This window comes from Choloepus didactylus, chromosome 1 (assembly GCF_015220235.1).
Source record: "Choloepus didactylus isolate mChoDid1 chromosome 1, mChoDid1.pri, whole genome shotgun sequence".
NCBI lineage: Eukaryota > Metazoa > Chordata > Mammalia > Pilosa > Megalonychidae > Choloepus > Choloepus didactylus.
Window position 1 is genome coordinate 182,124,361 of NC_051307.1, and position 22,224 is coordinate 182,146,584.

The 22,224-nt window shown below is 36.2% G+C and overlaps 1 protein-coding gene across 6 annotated transcripts in view; it reads left to right on the top strand.

The window, feature by feature from the left end:
* The window catches only part of RBMS3 (RNA binding motif single stranded interacting protein 3), a 734,276-nt gene extending 726,958 nt beyond the window's left edge, over positions 1–7,318 (top strand). For all 6 annotated transcript variants that reach the window (XM_037846292.1, XM_037846311.1, XM_037846320.1 and 3 more), the window contains one exon: positions 829–7,318. In XM_037846292.1, coding sequence (XP_037702220.1) covers positions 829–835 — 7 coding nt within the window. In that variant the 3' untranslated portion in view covers positions 836–7,318. The remainder of the gene's footprint in view (positions 1–828) is intronic.
* Positions 7,319–22,224: the final 14,906 nt, after the last annotated feature.

Below are 22,224 nucleotides of genomic sequence, written 5' to 3' on the forward strand. Positions count from 1 at the left end.
TAGATAGGGAGGAAGGGAGGGAAAGAAAGAAATGGTGGTGTGACAGGGTGTTAAAATTGATGGATCGGGGTATCAGGGGAGGGGGGTCAGGGTATGCTGTGTATAGGGTTTGTATTGTTTTTGCAACTGTTCCTGTAACTTTGAATTTATTTCAAAATAAAATTAAAACAAACAAACAAAAAAAAAACATATAGTCCCTTGCAATCTTAGTGAAGGCTGAGTAAAGAAGAAGATAAGAAGAGAAAGATGAGAAAACTTCATTGGCCTCTTAACTGTCTTACTTATTTACCAGGCCAATAAGGCTTATGTGAATATTCCTGGAGAATACCACAAGGTAACATACAATCTGGTGCTCTATGTCGGGTATACAATAGGGACTCACATATTTGGTCACTGAGTTAGTGATGAATCCCATGGGAGTTTGGAAGGGATAGAGTTACTCTCAAAGAATCCTTGGAGGAGCTACAACATAAACCAGGCATTAAAAAGTAGGTTCCATGCACATAGGGTGTATTGCTTCTCTTGTTATATTTGTATTATTCTCTTGCTTAGAATTGAAAGATATTCTTGATCTATTTTTAATTTTTTAAATAAATCATTTAAATGATTTTCAGTATGACCAAACTCTCTGGCCTGAATGCATATTTGGATGAAAGTGGCAGAACTTGGCATTCTCAGAGTCCAATGTGCTTTTACAACTTCCTTGATGATGGTATTATATTGAAAGAGCTTGGTATCTTTTAAAGAGATGTCACTGGAAAAGAGCACAGACGACTATTGCAAAAATGTATTGACTTAATGAACACTCTGATTTGCTTGTTTTCACAGACCATAAACAGGACTAAAGAATGTCCGTCTGAAACTTTGCCTTGAATGAAGAAACTTCATTGAACAAGAAGTTGGCTTCCAGTTTGCACAGGCGTCAACTGAATGCTTTCTTTTTTTTTTTAATTTTTTTAATTTTCTACTTTACCCAATGAAATCAAAGTGTTTTTATGTGCTGTGCAAATGGTTCCTTCATGTGATCTGACAGTTTTATTTTTGGCATCATTTTTTTAATTGAAGGGAAAAAATTCCAGAAAAGGAAAAAAAAAACAACAAAACAAAACATTGAAGTTTGACATTTTATCTGGAAGAACATTTGAATTCAGAATTTACCTGAAGGTGTAGATCGATTTTTTTTTAACAGCAAACCTGATGTCAAGAGGCAGGCAAGCAGAAAAGGAAACAAATTGTCTTCCTCAGTAATTAAGCTACTCTTTCTCTCTTTTTTCCTTCTTGTTTAAATCTAGTGGGTTGTTTTTTTATTTTATTTTTTCTTAGAAATATTTTGGTAGGGTTTATCTTGAATCTTAATTGCCTTAATTTTAAGGACGTCAAAGGCTCTTGAGGCAAGCTGTCAACGTCTTGTTAAAAAAAAATCAAGAAAGAATTAAAATATTGTGCCAGCTTTGACTGGTACAGAAGTTTAAGACTATGAGTTTTTAGGGTGAAAAAAAACTGTACAGTTTAAAGGAAAATGTTTTTCTTCATTTGAAGAAAATTTGTTGATAAAAGAAACCATGGCAACTGCAGCAATTGGGAAAATGCTGGGACTTTTCATGAACTTTGTCTAAGTGTTGACATGAATCATTCTAGAAGGTGAAAACATTTTATGGTAAAATTATTAACGTTGGTTTAAAAACAACTGCATTAGAAATAATGCGTGTTTGGGGGGCAGAATGCAGATTTTTTTTATTTACAAAGCGTGATCGCTAGCAAAAGCATTAGTGCTTTTTATCTGCAGTCTTTTTTATGAGCTTTACAAAGTTTTTAGTCAGCTTTGCTTGTCACATTGCAAAACCTAGCTTAAGAGCATAAAAAAAAACTTAAGTAGTTAGGAGCTTATGGTCAAAAAGTGCAAAAAAACAAAAAAAGCAATAGATAGAGAAATTGTTGACAATTTCTGTAGTCTTTCTTAGTTGTGATCAAATTCAGCCTATGGATGGCCTATTTTATACCAAAGATGAAGTGGCACCCTATTGCAGTCAAGAAGATAGAATTTGTTTTACTTTCTTTCTTTTTTTTTTTTTTTTTCCTTTGGTTTAAATTTTATTTGACCTACATGGCCGGACCAGTTCTTACTTTGTTGTTTGTTTAAACTATCTTCCACTGGTGTTTTACATACTGCAAAAAAAAAAAAAAAAGGTTTTTTTAAAATGTATATTTGTTGCTAGTAGAAGCTTCCCCTGCTGTGTCAGCAGTCCCAGCCTGAAGAGTTCTGGATACAAACTGATAGAGCCAAATGGCTTTACATTCCATGAGCTTCTCTGGTTCCACACTAGCTCTCTTGAATACTGAAACCTGTACTGATGGTCACCAATAAGTCAAGACACTTGTTTAACAGGTCGAATTTTCTTTATGTGATTTATGAACTAAAGATACTTCCTGAACCTAGTCTGAAAGCATAATAGCATTCTGTAAAGTGGTGGAATGGTATTCTGGAAAAGGTCTCATTGAATTTGTAGTATTTCTTCTAAATTCTGACACCTCTCTGTTTTATCTTCTCACTTCAGACTTTGTCATCATGCAGCATGAATAGCCACCTTGTTTCTGTATTTGGGGAGGGGATATTTCCTTTTTGCTTTTTTTTCATTGTAGTGTCACATCCTGGTGTTGCCAGAAAGGGAGACAAATTAGAACTTTTTATTTCAATTTAACTCCCTGAGGCTAGTAGGATCAACAAGATTGAAGATTCTATTAGAGGACATTAGGTAAAGTTTTAAAATGCTAGTTGACAATCAAGAAATTATATGATTAAAATCAATAAAAAATAAAAGAATTAGGTTTGATTAGTCATTAAACACAAAGGAGATATATTTGCATTTAGAATTATACAAAATTTTGTCTAAAATGAATTCAGTGGACTTAACAGAAAAACACTTCTGCATATTTTATTCATGAAATCCATGTTTAGCCTGTAGATATGCCTGAAATTAAGGACACTGGAACTTTATTCATCGAACCAATCAATAGAATTGCTTTTTGAATGAATCGTTAGAATCAAATAGGTGAAACTCTTTTCACAAAGTAAATAAATTACAGAAATCTGTCTTAGTCCAGAAGGAAGAGGCAAATGCATTTAGTACACTGTAAATGAAAACAAGGTAGACTTTTGAAAGCTAAAAAATTTAAAAGATAAATCATATTCCCAGTAGGTCAGCATGAGTAATAAGGTTGATTCACATGAAATTGTCGATATCCCACTATAAATGAGCTATAAACAAAGGTCTAGTCTTGAAATACTCCCTGGTTCTCTTAATTGCCATCCCATGAATTGGAAGCTTACGTCTGGAGAGTGACTTCATATCTTTGTGGTCAAGTTAGAGGTGAAAGTGTATACAAGCAAATGTAGCATGTGCTACATAGAAATTCCAGTTGGCCACACCCATCCTTATTGTTTTTCATGCTTTGCAGAGAATTATAGATTTATATTCTGCTCCATCCTCTAGCTCCTTATGTTTTTTAAGGGTGGCACATAATTTTTATTTTTGAAAAGTGGACCCCCCCCCAAAGCTGGGGGGGTGGTGGTTGGGCATAAGAAAACATGTTAAAGAAACCTTATTTTCTGTTCATTCTCTGAACCATTTGTATGAATAAGGATTATGCTGGGCATGACTCATTTGAACATGAAAACAACATGCTTTCCTTTGTTTCTGTAAAAAATAACAAACATTAATGTGACACAAAGAAAGTCTCATTTACACAACCAACAATGAGGCTAAGAGGTAGCTACCATGTGGCTGATGAATGTGCCTAGGTAACTTCCTGTTTCTATTCAAAACTGCTGCTTTATTTATACATTCAGAAGCATTTTTTTCAACTATGAAATTTCAATAATCTCAATTTTTTTAAACCACTTCAGGCAAAAGGAAATCACTCTGCCTGTTATTTTACATGTCCATGTGTTGTTTTGTGTTTGGATTGTTCATGCCATTCTGTAAAATGTCTTACTTCAAACTGAAAAGAAAAACAAAGAAGGAAAAATGGCACAAGTTCAAATTTGCTCCACTCTATCCGTCACCTCAACTAGGAATTTTTTTTAAAAACTCAAGTCTGGAAAAAAAAAAAGCATCAATGGAGTAAGCAACACTAGATTGTACAAAAAAAAAAAGCTCAAAATATGTTGTTCAATATATGCGGACATCTGAATCCTAATTAATAACTAATATATATATTATGGCAATTTTAATCCTCATTAGGACTATGATCACTTTTTAAAGGTTGAAGTTAATTTTCCATGTATTCTGGTTCACCAGATTTTTAAGCATTTATTCAGATGTTTCAGCTTCCTCTTTTGACTTTAATTGCCAAGACTTAGACTAAACATCTGAAAACAAACTAAAGCCACTATCCAAATGGGAGAAACATCATCTCATCCAAACTCTGGTTACATGGCCAGTGAAAGAGTGGGTTTTCTTTTAATAATGATAAGTGTCTTCAAGGGAGGCAAAGTGCATAGTAACTGGGAACTCCCCTATGCATGGTCATTTCTTCTAAAGGTGATGTAAGGGACCCTAAGTGACCAGAAGGTAAACAATTGCAAGTGCTGGTGACAGTTTGTCCTTGAACACTGGCATGTTTTGAATATTTCAAGTAATATAATATTCTTAAAAAAACAAACAAACAACAACAACAAAACCTCTGCCTGACTCAGTTTGGCAGGATTAGTTTATTTTTCATAGATTTCAACAGTTTAGAATGTTGTCTCCATGCTTCACCTGAATCAATTCTTACCGTGACCTTAGCGGATCTGCCACATTTGACAGCATATAAGACTCACTTTCTGCCCCCTCCTAAGGAAAAACTATATGGTGTTAAAAGCACTCATGTTAGAGATGGAAGACAGAGCTGAAGGAGGCTGGATGAAGCAAGAAGTTCACATCACTTCGCAGTATCCAAAGAATATATCATTTATGCTTTGCAAAACTGTTATAAACCTTATTGAATAATTAGAATGGCTATTATATACATATGTATTTTTTACAGTGGCCCAATTTAAAAATCCCTGTTAATGAAAAGTGAAATTTGATTTTAATAGCACCCTTGCAGTCTTCCTCCTGATTGAGAGGTTTCAATGGGCTGTCTAGACAGATTATGATGTTAATAAGAGACAAAAATACATTTTGCAACTAAGTCACATTCTTAATTCAGGTGTGTGTACCACTGCAGATGAGATGATGAGCAGAAAGACATTCTTAAGTGGGTTTCAGTGTTAAATGTGTGTTTTTTAAATATATGATTAAAAAATCAAAGATAATATTTATGTACCTGTATAGCAACATTCTGCATATTTAAGGAATCAACTGGTAATAAAGTTTATTTCAAACAGGTCATAGAAACTTGATCTGCATTGTCCCATCCACACTAGGGAGAAAAGGATGAGGTTTTGTTTTTCACATTGTTGTGGCTGGCATGCTTCAAAACGTTGAATTCACTGGGACTGACCGTTTCTCACTCCAGCCAGAGGGATTGATGGAATTTAAACAGGCTCATCTATTTGTACACTATCCCCTTCCTGTCACAGAGTGATAATAGGATTTCATTAATGAATCAATTTGTTTTATCAATGACATCCACGGTGGCACTGGAAGACATTTGGGTCTGACTGAAGTTTAACATATCCTACCATTTTTAAATATGAAATTCGTTCCTCAGTCCAAGTGCTATTCGTCATGGTTGTCCTTTGTGTATCACATCAAATTCTGGAGCGTACAAAAGCTGAATATTAAATCCCCTTGTGGCCCCCAAAGAACTTTTATGAGGTAGGAGAGGGAAGTTTACCCCAGATTAGTGATTTCTTTTATCTTTGATTCCATATGCCAACACATAAATACTCATTGTGTCATAGAAAGAGGATGATAGTTTCTCAATATTCAATCCTTTATTTCTGAGAAGGAAAATAATGTATCAAAAGAGTTTCTTCCACTCAGTTAGCTTTAAAGGTGAAGCAGAGGTGAGATCAAGCTTGGAATCTTTAGGAAGAATCACTCAGCCAAAGTCACACTTGAGCTTTTCTTCCATTTTATTCATTCCATTTAGTAACTGCCCCAATTTCTGAATCTTGCAGAAATACAGTCATTCTCAATTTCTGAAGGGCTAATTATCTGCTTTGTGGATTTGTCTTCTTTTTTCAACTATTAGGCTTTGGATTCTCTTCCCTTCTATTAGCATTTTACCCCGAGGGTGAAAAAAAATGGAGATAAAATTCAAATCAGTCTATTTAAGTATTGATTTATTGAAGGAAGTTGAAATCATTGGTAAAATTAATGTCTGTGCTTTATATACTGTGGATTTCAGTTATTCATAATATCCCATTCTCATCCACCACAAATAATTGTTCTTGCAAAATATGAAGGGAAAACCTATAGCAAAGAATCTGGCTTTCCTTAAAAGGAAACTGTTACGGTTTCATTCACACTACTAAATTTTGAACAAGTAGAAAAGATTAACTCTATTATGAGAATATAAAGTAGCTCTTGGTTAAATATACACCTTTATCCCTTATCTTAAATCTTTGAGCAAAAAAAAAAATGCATTTTTTTGGTTATTGTGTTGTTATTTTTTGTTACCGTATAAAGGCTGAATGACTTTGACACTCCAGTGGATATTTTATGATTACTTCAAATTTAAATAATGTCCAAAGTATAACTTTAGAGTTACATTTTTACTTTAAACCCTCTGTTCTTAGATTATAAAGAAAGATGCTCCATTCCCCTCCTCAAAATTTGTTACATCCTCAAATGTAAAAAAGAAGTTAGTCCATACTTTTCAGAAACTGTAAAAATTATTTCAAAGAGGCACTTGAAAATGTTTTCTCCATTCCAGAAAATAATGGCATCCATTTATTTAAAAAGAAGAAATGTCATGGAATCCTAATTTAAAAAAATATATATGCATATATATATATATACACACATATATATACATATATATGTAAAGTGTACTTGCTGTGAGATATTTGGTTTCTAAAAAAATGGGACACAGCTTCTTTAAAACCCTTGCTTCAGGCCATATTCGATTTCATGGAACTTCTGAAATATCATTCAATTTTGAACTTTATTTAAGAGCATTTTTGTACTGCTGTCTCTGATTGTCATGGAAAGTTCTGTAATTCTACAGTGTTTCTGGTTTTATTTTGAATTTTTTTCATCTGTACCACAGTCAAATTAGCTACCATTTCTCCCATTCCTTGGGCTTTCTGTAGATCAGTGGATGTTAGATTTAAACTTCTGTTTTCTTTGATGAAGCTTTCAATAAAAAATGAAAATAAAATCAACCAAGTAGTGCTGTTGTGTTCTTCTGCACTTTTCCAGATGAGATGTCCTGGGGGAGGAGGCCATAGTTAGTGGGAGGGAATAGTGGTTTGTATTTAATCAGATACACTGCTGGCTTCCTACAGAATCCTTCAAAGAAATAAGTAGAGCATATGAGTGTGAACAAAAATAGAAAGGGATGGAAAGACCTAAATAACACATATTTATAGTGCACTAAATATAAATAAAGCACCATGTATTCATGATACATTAAATATGTATAAGAAATATGAGGTGCTCAATATTGATGAGGGCTTAATTTGGCCACCCTTTGATGGCACCATTCTGGAACCTAAAGCAGCTCCTCAGGCTGAGCTACTGCTATTTTGCCATTGCTTCTCTCAGTTGGAGCAAGCGTGTTTTGTTGGCTCCTGTCCCCTGTTGGCCCACTTGCTCCAATCTTATCTCTGGTCCCTGTGACACACCAGCAGTGGAGAAGGATGATGAGGCAGAGGGAGAGTCTGGATTCAGGTAGTGTGGTCTTTCCTCCCTTCTTGCACCCTATCCCTAGTGAGTTAACCTACCCATGTCTTTCCCCTTGCCGCTTGCTATGTCTTTTAAATTGATTTTTAAAACCCTGTGACCTGAGCCTCTTTATTTGGCCTGTGAGACTTTTTGTTCCATGACCTCTAGTATTACTTGAATTATAAGGTACTTGGAGGCTACCATCAATCAAGGCACACATGACACCTCCATTCTTCAGAACATAAGCACCCAGGGAAGTGTGCAGAGAAAGGTAACCAACCAGTGTCCAGGCTCTAAGAATGTGCTGTGTGTATCCTTTCTCCCAATTTGAGCATCATCCATGTTGCACTTCACAGAAGAGAAAACTGGAAGAGAAGCCTGGAAGTATGGAGTGATGGGGGTGAAAGAAAATAAACCGGAATGAAAAGCTTCCACTTCATTTTACCCATATTGAGTCAGGGTTTTAGAGCAACAGTTCCTTGGTGGTGGTGGTGTTGCTGTGTATGCATGTGTGTGTTTGTATGTTTGGGGAACTATAGACTCTTTCAAGGAAATAATACTACCACCATCCATCACCATCACCAACCTCCATACGCACAATTTTTTTCTTCAAGTTGCAGAGCACTGGTGAACTTCCTGAAATGTATTCATAAGTTCCTGGTGAAGAATTCTTGGTTTTAAGACATAAAGACAGGAGAAAGGAGACTAGAGAATGAAGGAACAAGTTATATCTATACATCTATAATGGTGTCCCTTACATATATATGGAACGTTCATGATTTCCTTACCTTATATTTATGTCTTTGTCACTGTTTTATAATTAATTTTCTCCAAGAGAATCTGAGTGCTTTGTCAACTCTCAATAGTTTCAATAAGGTTCATGTTATATAATATTTTTCCTTAGAGATGCTGATGAAGGTACCTCTTTTAGTTACTTGCCAGTATAAGTAAAATGAAAAATAATATAGCTCAAATTTAATCTCAGAGGACTTGATTATTCCAGGGATTACCATTTGCACTAATGATGGAAAAGTCTCTCTAATTTATCAAAAGGCTGTCTTTCCATTTAAATCCTCAGAAAACGGGAGCAGCTTTCTGCTCCTAGGATCTTTCTCCCCCTCTTAAGAAGTTGTAGCTACTGTTGTGGTAAGGTAGTCACCAGGGGGCGCTGCAGTGTTAGTCTCCAGTGGATTCCAAACAATCCCAGAGTCAATATTCTTAGAACCAATAATGTGAAATATGGCTATAAGCACAATAGTCACCATTAGCTGAGCCCCCATTCACTACCAGGAACTGTGTAAGTGCCTCATAGATGTCAGCTCCCATGACCCTCAAAAGAGCTCTCTGAGGTAGGTACTATCATTTTCCCCATTTCTCAGATGGATCCAGGAAAGTTGGGCAATCTACCCATGTATCTATATTTGGGAATGGATAGAGTGTGCTTTTGGAAATAGGTCCAAACTCTCAACCTTTGGGTTCTAAGATTACCTCTTCTGCAATAACTCTGGGAAATGTAAATGTGGAAGGCACTATTTTTTTTTCTCATCAGTTATATATATATGTATATATATATATATATTTCAAAAAGCTCAGCTCACTTGTCCAGAGATTTTCTGGTTTCTGTAAAAGAGGGGTATTGGACATGCATTCTAATCACTCTGGTGACAGGAACCCAATACAATTTACTTTCTCCATCACAGAAATAATTTGTCATTCACTCTTATTTTGGTTTGAGCCTGTCTTTGAATTGTTCTGGAAGGGGTCAATTAACTACCAAATAGGTAGATATAACTGTTCATTGACTCATTCATTTTACAGTGCCTAGCACATAGATATTTGATAAATATTTCAATGATACAAAAACTGGAGTGAGCATGACCCTTGTTTCCAAGGATGTCATAATCTAGTAAGTACTGATTTATGACAATATTTCAGCATGAAACAAGATCAGAGACTTTTGTAGGCAGTATGTTTAACCCTTCCATGGCTTGATACAAAGTAGAAGGGAAAACTGCTTGACCTGAATGTAGCCATCTCTTTTCTCATCATCACTCCAGCTCCCTTGCTGCTGCCTTTCCCCTAGCTCAGCCCCTTAGTAGAGTGGTTAGATATTTCACAGTTACCCTTGCCCAAATTTTCTGGGACATTTGACCTTTAGATACCAAAAAGAGCGGAGTTTGTCATTTTGAGTTGGCCATAACACTAGTAGCAACTCTTGACTATCACCACTTATCTTTTCCTCACTCATGCAAGATAATTGTAGACCATGTTTTAAAGATGAGAGAAACTTGGAGCTTCGAGAAGTTACCTGACTTGCCTTTTTTCCATTGTGCAGACAGAATCCAAACTTAAGATCAGCTAGAGCAAAAGCTGAAGATTTTCCTTCTATTTTATATGGGATCCACTGATAAGATTTGAAGAGATACATTGTGTTTCCAAAATAGTTTTGCCATCACCTGACACTTCACCATTTTAATTTTATCCTCAGAGGTAGAATACAAAATATTGGAAGAAGAACTGAGCAAGTGGTGAAAAGGTCTGGGATCCCTACTTTAGGTATATTATCTGCAAAATATTTTTTTCTCTCTCTAAACTTCAGCTTCTTTATCTGTCAAAATGTATATCTTTTATTTCTCAGAGTGTTTGTGAGGATCAGATAAGTAATGCATATGTCATGTGTAAAAATCTCTAAAAATGGTAAAGGCAATCAAATGCTATGCATAATTTTAACTTTTCAGTTCTGAAGTTCCCTCTTAAAGCACAAGATATTCTATGTTCTTATGACGTTAAAGGCACACAGTTAAGGTCAAGATGGATACATTAGAAAATGAAAGAAGGCAAGAAGTTGATTGTGGAGCCAAGGTAACACTCAGCTACTTTGCAATGTTTTCCAAATTCTGGAGGACGCAAACACCAGGTTTGAAACCACCAGTGCCCAAGTCATTAGAACAAGTTGAGCTAAATCCTCCCACAATTTCAGGTAATAATCTGGTACTGTCACCCAATCACCAAACCCCTTCTGCTTTCTTGAGGACTCCAGCAAGTGGCATATTGGTAGCTACTGGTGGAGGGGGTGGATCTTAGCAATTAGATTTGACTATTATACATGGAAACTGCAAACAGGTTTGAAGAACTGAGTATAGTATTTCCTACAGACCTCAAATCATAAGGTATTTATTCAAAGAAATGAATGGAGTCAAATAATCACACTAGTAACCAAGTGTATCAAATACAAATTTATCCAAGAGAAGTTATTGACATTAGAAAAACATGAATGGACTCTGGGCCATAAAAGACTTGAAAAAGTCTAATAACCATGAGATAATGGTTGTGAAAAATATAAAGTCCTGCCTCTTTGCCTGCCTCTGTGCTTCCCTCCCTCCCTCCCACCTGATTTCATGATTGGCTTGTTCTTTGTTTTCATTTTTTATTTTTACTTTGTATTAAAATAGAAGATCGCAAAGAAACAGGCATATGTCATAAGTGATCAACACAATGATTTTCACAAACTCAATACACTGGTATAACCACACTCAGGACAAGAAACAAGTGCTGTCAGCACCCAAAGAGACATCCCCTCCCATGCTCCCTTCTGATCACTACATAACCCTACCTCCACCCCCAGCCTAAGGTAACTCTATCTTGAACTCTAACAACCTAGAATGGTTTTGCCTGATTTTTACTTTATATAAATGCAGGTTTGATATGGCTTTTATAAGAGTCTGTTTGTTCATGGAGAGAATAATTATTTTGTTTGTGCTTGAAACCCCAAAATATTTATGGTTCTTCTGAAAACTACACATATGGCTATTCTATCTGGATTTTAAAGATTTGGATCATACAAATATGTATGAATTTGTAACAGAGAAGTTAGGATTTAAGGGATGATAATGACTACTCAATTATTATATAGATATTTCATTTTACTTTCTGATATATTAGAGTAGACAGAGTAGACCTGAAATCTCTGAACTGTAATCCAGCTGCCTTGATCTCTGATAATGACTGTATAGCCTTTATCTTGTGCTCTTGTGATTGTAAAAACCTTGGGACTGACCTTTATTTGTACCCATTTTATCTAGTTTTTTGACTGTAGAGTCTAATGATCACTAAAGACAGCCCATAATGTTTATTAATAAAGGGACTTGGGTCAGCCCAGAACTAATGCACTCCAATTCCAAAGTTATCTTGATAACCAAAACTGAATCTAACCAAATTCGGTCTACTTGACATGTGCAGTAGCTTAGACTTTAATCTATAAGTGACCTATACCTCATTATAATACTAACAACCATACCCATCATCACATTAAGCCCGCCATTTTCTTACATAAATTCTGTGACTAAGCACATAGTCAATCTATGCATGCTCAATAATTAGATGACCTCTAATAACATCATCTGGATTGACATTATCTGGAGCCATTGTGCTCATTATCCTAAAACCTGCCCACTTTTGACGCTATAAAACTATCAGAATTACTGCTGTTTAGAGAGAAAATATTTGAGCCAATAGACCATCTGCTCTCCTGCTTCACACCAAGCAATAAAACTCTTTCTCTCTTTGAAATCCAGTGTCTCAGGAATTGGTCATTTGAGTGCATCAGGCAAAGAATCCAGTGTATTTGTCCAGTATCAAATTTATCATCACACAAATTCTCTTCATAGCCTCTCTCATTACTTAACATACTTAAGAGCTAAGACGCACAGCGAAAGTCCTAAATTAAATATCCTGGAAAGAGGGGTACCCACATTCTTAAAGTAATAGCTGAGTCCCAAAGGAAAACTGGTTGTAAAACTCCATTTAAAGTTTGGCAACATGTCACTCATCTGCTTATTCATGAGGCAGCTGGTGCCATGTTTCATGGGGAGACCAGCCAGAGCCAGATGTTGCCAATACACTGTGTGCACAAAAGCACAGCTCAGGGAGTACATTACATCCATGTCCACCAACTGAAGTGGCAACTCCTTTGGCTTCTACATGTAATTTTAACCTGCTTGGTGCTATCTTATTCTGAAGATTTTGGTCTCATCTCCTTTCCTGCTTCCTGTCTGAACTTTCGTGTCAGCAGAGATCAATCAGGTCTCTACAGGTGCGTGCTTTGCAGTTTATTGAGCATTTTGGGTGGAAGAATTACCATACATAGCATTCTCATTGGGGGCCTAGAAGCAGGAATCAAAAGCATTGGGAATCTAACATAAAACCCGTTTGTTTGGTGAATCCTCACAGAGTTTCTATTAAAAGTTGCATTGTGCTTTAAATACTTTGCAAGGGGAGTTCTCTGATGAGCTGATTAAGCCTCCCACTGGGCCTTGGGGGTGTGGTCTTCCAGAGAGTTTCTGTCCCACCTTCCTGCTTAGGGCTGACCCTCTGTTGAATTCCTGCCTCACCCCCAGGCCAGAGCTGTTTTGTTTTTGTTTTTGTTTTTTTTTATTCCGGTCCCCAGGCTGCCACGGGCTTCTATCACACTACTGAAAATTTTAAAAAGATTAATATCATTTTACAAAGATTTGCATCTGGGCTTTGAACTCTCCAGTACTCCTTCTAATGATTGTCAAAATGTCAAGAGAGAAGATTTATTCAGGGTTCTTAATCCCTGAGTATCAGGAGCCTCTTTAGCCTTTGGTAATGACTTCTTAGAAAATGTTTTTTAGAAGAAGATAAGATACAAAGGAAAAAAAGAAACAAGTTATACCAAAAAACAATTATCCGTATATTTGTAAATGTTCATTCTTTATGAATGCCTTAAATAATAAGTTGTATCTAATGTGAAACTTCTGGAATTTTGAATTATCTGCATAACTGTAGTGTGAAATGAAATTATTTATAATTTCTATTGTCAACAAAGAACTTCTAAGAGGACTAAGGTTTGTTGCTTATATTCCTAAGAAGAAGATATGCTAAATTTCTGTTAGATGTTAGTAAAAACAAAGGATATATTTATTTTTTACTTCCAAGTTCAGAGACTCCCTAAATTATATCCCTAGACTCCTTGTGGGATATACTGACTCCAAGGTAAGAACCCCTGTTGGGGTACGAGAAATAATCTGGATAAACCCATTGAATAAAACACAATAAGGGCTGTGGTGGGACTCCAACCCAGTCTGAAGGAATCCAAAATCTCTTTATAAAAGAGATGTCTGAGCTAGGTCTTCAAGGATAAGCAGGAGTTTACGATATGAAAAAGAAGCAAAAGGTATGTCTTGGGTTTGATTGATGTAAGCAATAGCAGAAGAGTGAGAAACCTCATGGTACATTTCAGCACCATTATGTTTCACATTTCTGAAGTACAGAGCCAAGAAGGAGTGGGAGAGTTGTTGCTTGCTGGGTATATAGTGTTTGCAAATTTTGGAAATATTTTAATTTAAAAAAGTGAGAGGAAAAAAAACAAGAAGATTTGCCCGAGGAGGTGGGAAGATGAGATTGTAGAGGAGAGAGGAGTGTGTGTTGGAAAACCTTGCATGCTGTGCTGAGAAGCTTGGATTTTATTCAATAAGCAATGGGAAACCACCGACGAACTGTAATGAAGAGAGTGCCATAGACTAATTTTTGTTTTCTGTTGAGTTCTCTGCCGCATGTGGAGATGGCTTTCAGCTGGTTGGTGGGAGACCAAAGAGGATACTTGAAAGTCTGAGAGGAAAGGTTTAGGAATGAAATAAGTTCACTTCTCTTAGGAAAGGGGGCAGAGAATGGAGGTGAGAAATATGTAAAATATCATGGCAGATTCTTTGCGTTCCCCCTATTTTGGAGTTACACAACTACACTCTTGGCCATGAGACGTTGTGCTTCACATTAGAGGAAGAGTGGGCCCCTTAACTTTGGGATTGGTCATGTGATTTTCTTTGACCAATGGGATATTAGTGGACTTGTTTTGATCTGAAGTTTAAATATGATTTTGCCCTCCACATTCAAATATCTTTCGTCACCATGAATCATACTCCACGTAGCTACTGATTCCAGGAGAATGAGTAGCGTGGAGGATAACTGATTCTCACACTCAGTCTGGAGTCAAGTCCAGCTGCCTCACAGTTTTGAGTAAAGTGTCCCAGCTAAGCCCAGCCTGGATTAGTGGAACCAAGTGGGTCTGCAGACCCATAAGAATTAAAATAAATGCTTGTTGTCCTAAGTCACTAAGATTCTGAGGTTGTTTGTTATGCAACACAAGGTGAAGAAGGGAGATTCAAAGTGAGAAGGATTCTGTCTTCAGAAACTTACATACTTAATATTTGATTCTTAAAACAAGCATATAAGCTAGAAGCAGCAGATAACTTGGCATTCAAACTCAGACGTTTTTGGCTTCAAATCCCATCGTTCCTTTAGCTATATTACATCATATTGATAATGGCCAGAAAGTGGAATATCAATTATGTGTGAGTATGTTTCCATGTCTCATATCAAATGAGCCCATCTGATCTAGGAGAATCATTTTGGTTATTATCGAAGGTAGACGAGAGCCCCTTGGCAGTAACTATGTTTTATTGCATCTGTTAGACAGAAATTTAGGTAATTTAGGATCGAGGCATAGCAAAATGCATCTCTAGCTCTATTTTAAAGCCTTATTATGCTTTACCCAAATGTTTAAAAATATTATACTCCAGCAATTTTGGCTTTAATTGAAAGCTCTCATAAAATGAATTCAGTCAGAGCCAATTTGTAAAAGTTGTTGAAGACTTTGGCATTCATATTTACAAATGTTGAAATTCTGTCAGAAAGTTTGGCATAGGGTGCAAGGAGTAGGAGAGTCAAGAGTTGGAAAAGAAATATTTTCCCTTTCTTTTTAAAAATAATTTTCTAGTTATAATATGCATTTTTGGTCAAAAGATATAGTTAATGAAAGAAGAGATATAAAGTATTCATGGCCTACCACTCAGTAATAGCCAAATGCTAGAATGTTGGTGTATGTTGTTGTTTTCCCCTTCCTTGCATTCTTTTTTTAGAATATCCATAACACGTCTCATTTTTTAAAATGACGTAATATTCTATTACATTTTTCTGATTTTTTTATAATAAAAAATGCATTTTCTATCCTATTTAGTTTTTCATATGAGTGCTTCTCAAACTATTTGTGGTAAAGAACTAGTTTTTTGTTTGTTTGCTTGTCTGTTTTTAATTTACAATCTGTTGCAAACCAATGCTTTTGTAAAACACAACAAACATTTATTACTAGAAAAAATGAGATAAAATGTCATACAAAATCCATGCCTGTTATAATTGTTGTTCGATTCAATTGCCATAAAATTACTTTGTCAAATTGCTATAAAAGTTCTTAATGCTCAGTCTTAATTTTTGTACTCATCATAGCCCAGTAATAAACAGTTTGTCAACTGACACTTGTCCCCAAGACCATACTTTGAATAGCCCTATGCTACCACATCTTTTTCACATTATATATCCTATTCCATTGGACATGTACACAGAAGTTTTTTCCACTCATCCCTCCTACCTTAATTCCGTCTTACTAGGTTTAGGAAGGGACAAATTTTGGAAAGATCAACATCAACAGTTGAGGGGGAAGAGCAGTTATCATCAGAGTTGAGGGATCAATTATGTCTATATTCATAAGATATAGATATAAAGATATAAAATTTAGTTAGTGGAAATAAAATGAGTAAAATGCATAAATTTGGACTAAGTGTAAAAGTCAACAAGCACTTTTGGAGAGACAGCCAAAACAAGTAGAAGCAGCTGGCAGAATACTAGAATGGTTTTCATCATTCTATCCCACAAGTGAAAAGAGTCAAGAACTCAATTAGTCTATGACCGGAGAGAGTTATCTAAAATGTTTGGATTGGATCATAATTTTCCAAACTGAGGTACATGTAACTCTGGTAGTATGCAACATGATATTTGGTGATAGATGGATAAGTAAGTTTTATTTTTAGATTTATCAAAGTTCATGGTATTAGAAAAATAGAATTTAGCATCAATCTCATGATATGGCTAATATCACTTAACAAAAGGCTAAGTAATATAGAGAGCTTAGAGAGCAATTTTTGGGAATTCTGGATTCAGAAAAAATTTAAAAGTCCCATTCAGAGTTGAAATTCTGTGTACTTTTATCTACAGTTTCAGACGATAATATACATTATAGAAAAACTCTGGGGCCTGGGAAAATGGATAGAAACACAGAGGAGAGAAGGTTGTTTTGGTTATTGTTACTGTGAAACAAACTACCTTAAAATTAGTGGCCTGAGCAACAACCATTTTACTATGCTCTTAAATTCTATGGGCCAGGAATTCAGAGAGGGCACATCAGAGATGGCTTGTCTCTGATCCACAGTGTCTGGGCCTCAGCTAGGAAGACTCAAAGGATGGGGCTGGCTCCTATCTGGGAGCTTGAATCATCATATTTGTTCAGTTACATATCTGGCACCTGGCTGAGAGCATTTGAAGACCAGACTGATGGTCAGAGCCCCTACACATTGGCCTTTCCATGCGACTTGGCATCCTCGTAGTATGGCAGCCTCTAGGTAGTCAGGCACAGACCTGTTCATTGCTCTAAGATCATGGCAGAAGCTGCATTGCCTTTTCAAACCAAGTTCAAAATTCGTGGAGCATAACTTCTAGTGCATTCTAATGGGTATAAGCAAGTCTCACAATCACTCAAAGAAAAGGAAAAGAGACAGCCCCCATTTTTCAACAGGTGGAGTATCAAAGAATTTGTGGCCAGTTTTTTTTAATCTATCATAAGGGATCACTGGCTGAGAGAAAAACCAAGAGATGAAATAAGAGGGGACTCATAGGGCAAAAAGCCATGTTTTCCACACAGTATTAGCAATTTACTCAACTTGGTTATGCAATCTTCCCACAAGTATGTTCCATGCAAATGTGTTTAACCGTGCTGCTACTTAGCTCAGTATCCCCAAAATGACTGCTTGAAATAAAGTTATATAACAAGGATATAACGGAGGTATCAATTAAATGCTTCCACCACATTTATTTGGGTTGTTTATGCACTGCCCCCCTCCCCCCAACTTTCCATAACGAGAAATAGTTGTCTGCAAATAGAGGGGTGGAAGGAGATGATTAAGAGGTTTCCTTAATCATTCCTTCTAGCTAGTGCAGCTGGCCAAAATTTTGGTCAGTTGCAATGCCTGTTTTTTTTTCAGTGCATCTCACTTTTTCAGGAAAAAGAATTTTGGAGGATCTATGTTGCTGAACAGAGTTTCTCAAGCTTTAATGTGCACATGAATCACTAGAGAGATCTTGCTAACCTGAAAATTATGATTCAGTAGGTCTGGGATGGGTCCAAGAGTCAGATGTCAATTCTGCTGGTCCCAGAACTACACTTTCCACTTTCTTGCATTATGGAGATAGAAAAACACAATACATTCTGGCTTCTTATTCATTGGAAGAATTTCAAAAATGATTCTAATTATAATCAACTTTGTATAATGTTTCTCCACAAACTGGTCCAAATTATCACTATCAGTCAAATCAAATAAAATAGGTTAATGAGAAAAAATACCTCTAGCTTTTTAGTAGACATTAGATTACAGGGAGACCTGAGATACACAAAATTAATTAGCGATGACAAAATTACTATAGTGCTCACCAAATATTTGATTTGTTCATTTGAATTTATAATTTTGAGTTGATAAGGCTGACTCTTGAGATGCACTTTTTCCTTACATTCCTGGCTCCTTAGTACTGAGCTGTCAGGCCCTCACTAGAACTCACATTCTAATGCTCAGCATCTTCTACAAGATTCTTAATCTCAGAATGAGAGACAAATTGAACATACAGAGCAGCCATGCACACACACACACACACACACACACACACACACACACACACTGAAGCTAAATTCACTCTATCCCAGTAGCATCTCCAAATGTGTTTGAAAAATCCATTCTAGATGTTTCTATTTGAGTTCCAGCCCTTTGCTAATTTTCAAGTTCTGAATGGACAGGAAAAAGGCAATGGTATGTAATTAGAGAACTCTCTGATTTACACATTAACAAGCAATGAAATGCAGCCCACAGAGGACAGAATGCAATTGTGGCCGCTAATGAGTGTCTATACTTATTAAGGCTAAAAACAACAACCTATGAAATAAATCTGAGCCTTTCCCAAACAGTGTAAGATAATTATATTTGGCATAAGTTCCACAGAGAAGATACAGCTTTAGAAACATAAAGAACTGAGAAATGGAAGGAAAGGAGTCAGCTGAAGATACAAGGAAAACATTTTTCAGATAGATCACAGGCAAGGGAAAGGATAATGGTGAGAAAAAGGAGACACCGAAGACCATGGGGAAAAAGAGAATAAATGAAATATGCCTTTTCAACCTCAGCCTTCACTCTGGAAGATGATGGGAAAATTTAAATTTCAAAGTCATCCCCAAGAACTTGGAAAATAACCTTGATGGAAAATTTCTAGCAGGAAATTTTTGATTTGCCCAAATCAAAAGATACAGATCAACAGTCCTTTGAAGAATTTATTTCCCTCCAGATGGCAACTTTGTTGAACACTGACTCTTTTACTAGAAATGATGAAACAAATACTACTTCTGTCTTTGAGAAGTTTAAGTGGAGAGAAAAGTTTACAAATATACATATACACTCTAGCCATTGTGTACGTCAGTTCAGAAAAATTCTGGTCCTTTTTCTCCTTGGGAGCTTTGGGTTCAAATCCCAGGTCTTTCACTTAGTAGAAGTTAAGTGTGACCTTGGGCAAGAAACTTCATCCCTCTGAACCTCTGGTTACTGATCTTTAAAATGGAAATGATAATGTCTGTAAGTAAAGACTATTGGAAGAATTAAATAAGAGAGTGCACAACTCATAAACACATAATACATTCTTTCATTTCCTTTCTTTTTATCTGAATGAAAGCAGGTGAGGAGAGTCAGGGTTAAGAAGAATGTGAGGGGCATTCACTTGGGTCTATCTGCTCCCCACCCCCCTTTCCTCCTTGCTTCCTTCCTTCCTTCCAACATTGTTGAGCAAGTTGAGCAAATCAAGCAAATCTCAATAATGAACACAATCCCGGCATTTGATGAACTCGTAATGGAGTAGAAGAAACAGATGTAAACCATTTCAGTGCATTGTGTTGCATTCTTTATCAAGGAGTCTTCAAAGTATAAGAGAAGAATCAAGTATGACTCTCTAAGTATGGGCAGGTGGAATGCAAGGTTAGAGTTATTGGTGGTAGAAGTAGTTAGGATGGACTTCATAGAGGCAGTGATGTTCAGGACAAGTACAGGCTCCCAAATGGACCTGGCTGTATTTATTGCTTTATTCCCCATTTCTAATACAATGCCTATAAAATAGTCAGAGATTAATAAATTTATGTATGAAGGGATAAATGATGGTGGTGAGCAAGGACAGGAGAGTAGATTGAACACTCTAGGCCAATGGTTATCAATCACGGCTGAACAGCAGAACAACTTTAGAAGAGTCTAATACCATACTTTTGGGATGAAGTCCAGGATGATAAGTTTTTATAAAACTCCACAAAAAATTCTGTTATGCTTGCTTGTGTAAGAATCATTGTGTTAAAAAGGAGGAATTGCATGTGTTAAGGCACAGAGATACAAGATTGCTTGTTACAGGCAAATAATTAAAATGCAGTAAAAAGTAGCTTAACGAGTTTTAGGCAGAGCTACTACCAGAGCAAAGCAAAGGAAGTTCCTCTCTCCCTTTTTCGATGTTTTTGTGTGGGGTGGAGGGGGGAGCGGGTTGGGTTGCTTTTTGCTAGATTCATCTTATGCTGGGTTTCCCCTCAAAACAGAGCCTATAATAAGGTCTCCTGTGAAGGTGTTTTATTTGGAGGTAAACCCAGGAAGCAGGAATTCAAGATCTGGGAGAGTATAAAAGGAAAGAAAGTGTGTTAGAGTTGATAATCACCATGGGCAATTCCATTCAATCAAGGCTTCTGAGAACTTCTAAAATAACTTTCAGAATTTTCTCCCTGGAGGCAGGAGACATTTGTCAGCTACAGTACCACACTAGTTGAAATTTGTCTTAGGTGTGTTAGCTCCCTCATACTTCTAGGCATGCCACACAGAGAAACTCTAGGGTAGAACGCAAAAGATATGCTGTACACACTGGGGTGATCTGCTAGCATAACAAGGTAAGTTGAATTCGAAAGCCATAGCTGAAATCAGAGGTGAGGCTGAGTGGATGGCAGACAGGGATACAAAAGGAACCTGATACACTGGCTTTCAAGATTCCTTTTGATGAACTATTTAAACTCATTCTATTTAATTGGAAGGCATGGTAGGAATTATCACCTTCCTCCCAAAGCACACTGCATATTCCTCTAATTGGTGACTAGTCCATATAACTTATTATTTTCGAGTCTGGTGCAATCACTGGCACCACTTACCACAACTGCCTTCTTTGTGTAGTAGGTCCTCTATTATTGTTCGTTTTAAACTTTTTTTTGTCAAGATTTTGTCACTCATTTTTGGGCTCACTACAAAGTTATTTATTGTTTCAGGCAGGCGTTACAGTAAATGATATAATAATTTCTTTTTTAGAAATGAAGATTACATTGTAGCTCAAGATTATATTGTAGCTCTAATCCACCATGACCAAAGAATGGAAGTAGTGGTGGGAATTGGGAAGTCTACATGATAATATATGGTATCGCCAGGGAAGACTGACTGGGGGAAGTTGTATTTATCTTGGGAATTCTTCAAAATCCTTCATTTATTCCTCAGGCTTTCGGATGCAGAGATTCATTTTATCATTGCCTCAAACTTTTACAAGGATCAGGAATGCTAATCAGCAAGAGAGAGATAGATGAACTTATTGAGGGTAGAATCTATATGTGCTTTGTTCACCATTATTTAGAATATACCCAGATCTTAGACCAGACCCCTCTCTCAACTCAAATGCCTTCAGGTGGGCACCAAGCAGGTAACATAAATGAGTGGCCAGTGGGAACTGGAAGGCACCTATCCTATTTAAAGGTATTCAAGTGCAATTATTTCAAAACACTATCTGGCCAAGTAAAATAACCAATAATATTAACGACAATAGACTATTTATTGACATAATCTATTAGGTGGCAGAAATAAATATTTATTATTTTAAATTTTCTTTCCATGGGTTTCTACTATTTGGTTTATGAAATTTAAATATTATCCTTTGATTCCCATGCAGCAATCAACACATTTATTTAATTTTTTCCATTCTTTTTTTATCAGTTTGTTTTTTTTTCTATTCAGCCGAATATATAACCTTTATATACTACTTTCCGTCTTTGTCCCAATCTTTGTTTTAGTCATAGATTTTTAAAAATAGAGTCAATGCTTACCTTTAGTCTTTCTGCCCAGTTTTCCCTCATCATCTCTCAGTTGGATAAAGTTCCTGCTTATTAGACACATCAGCAAAGGTTCATGAGTATAGTATCCCCCAAGTTTTTGTATATTTAAATCTGTTTTCCCATAGCTTC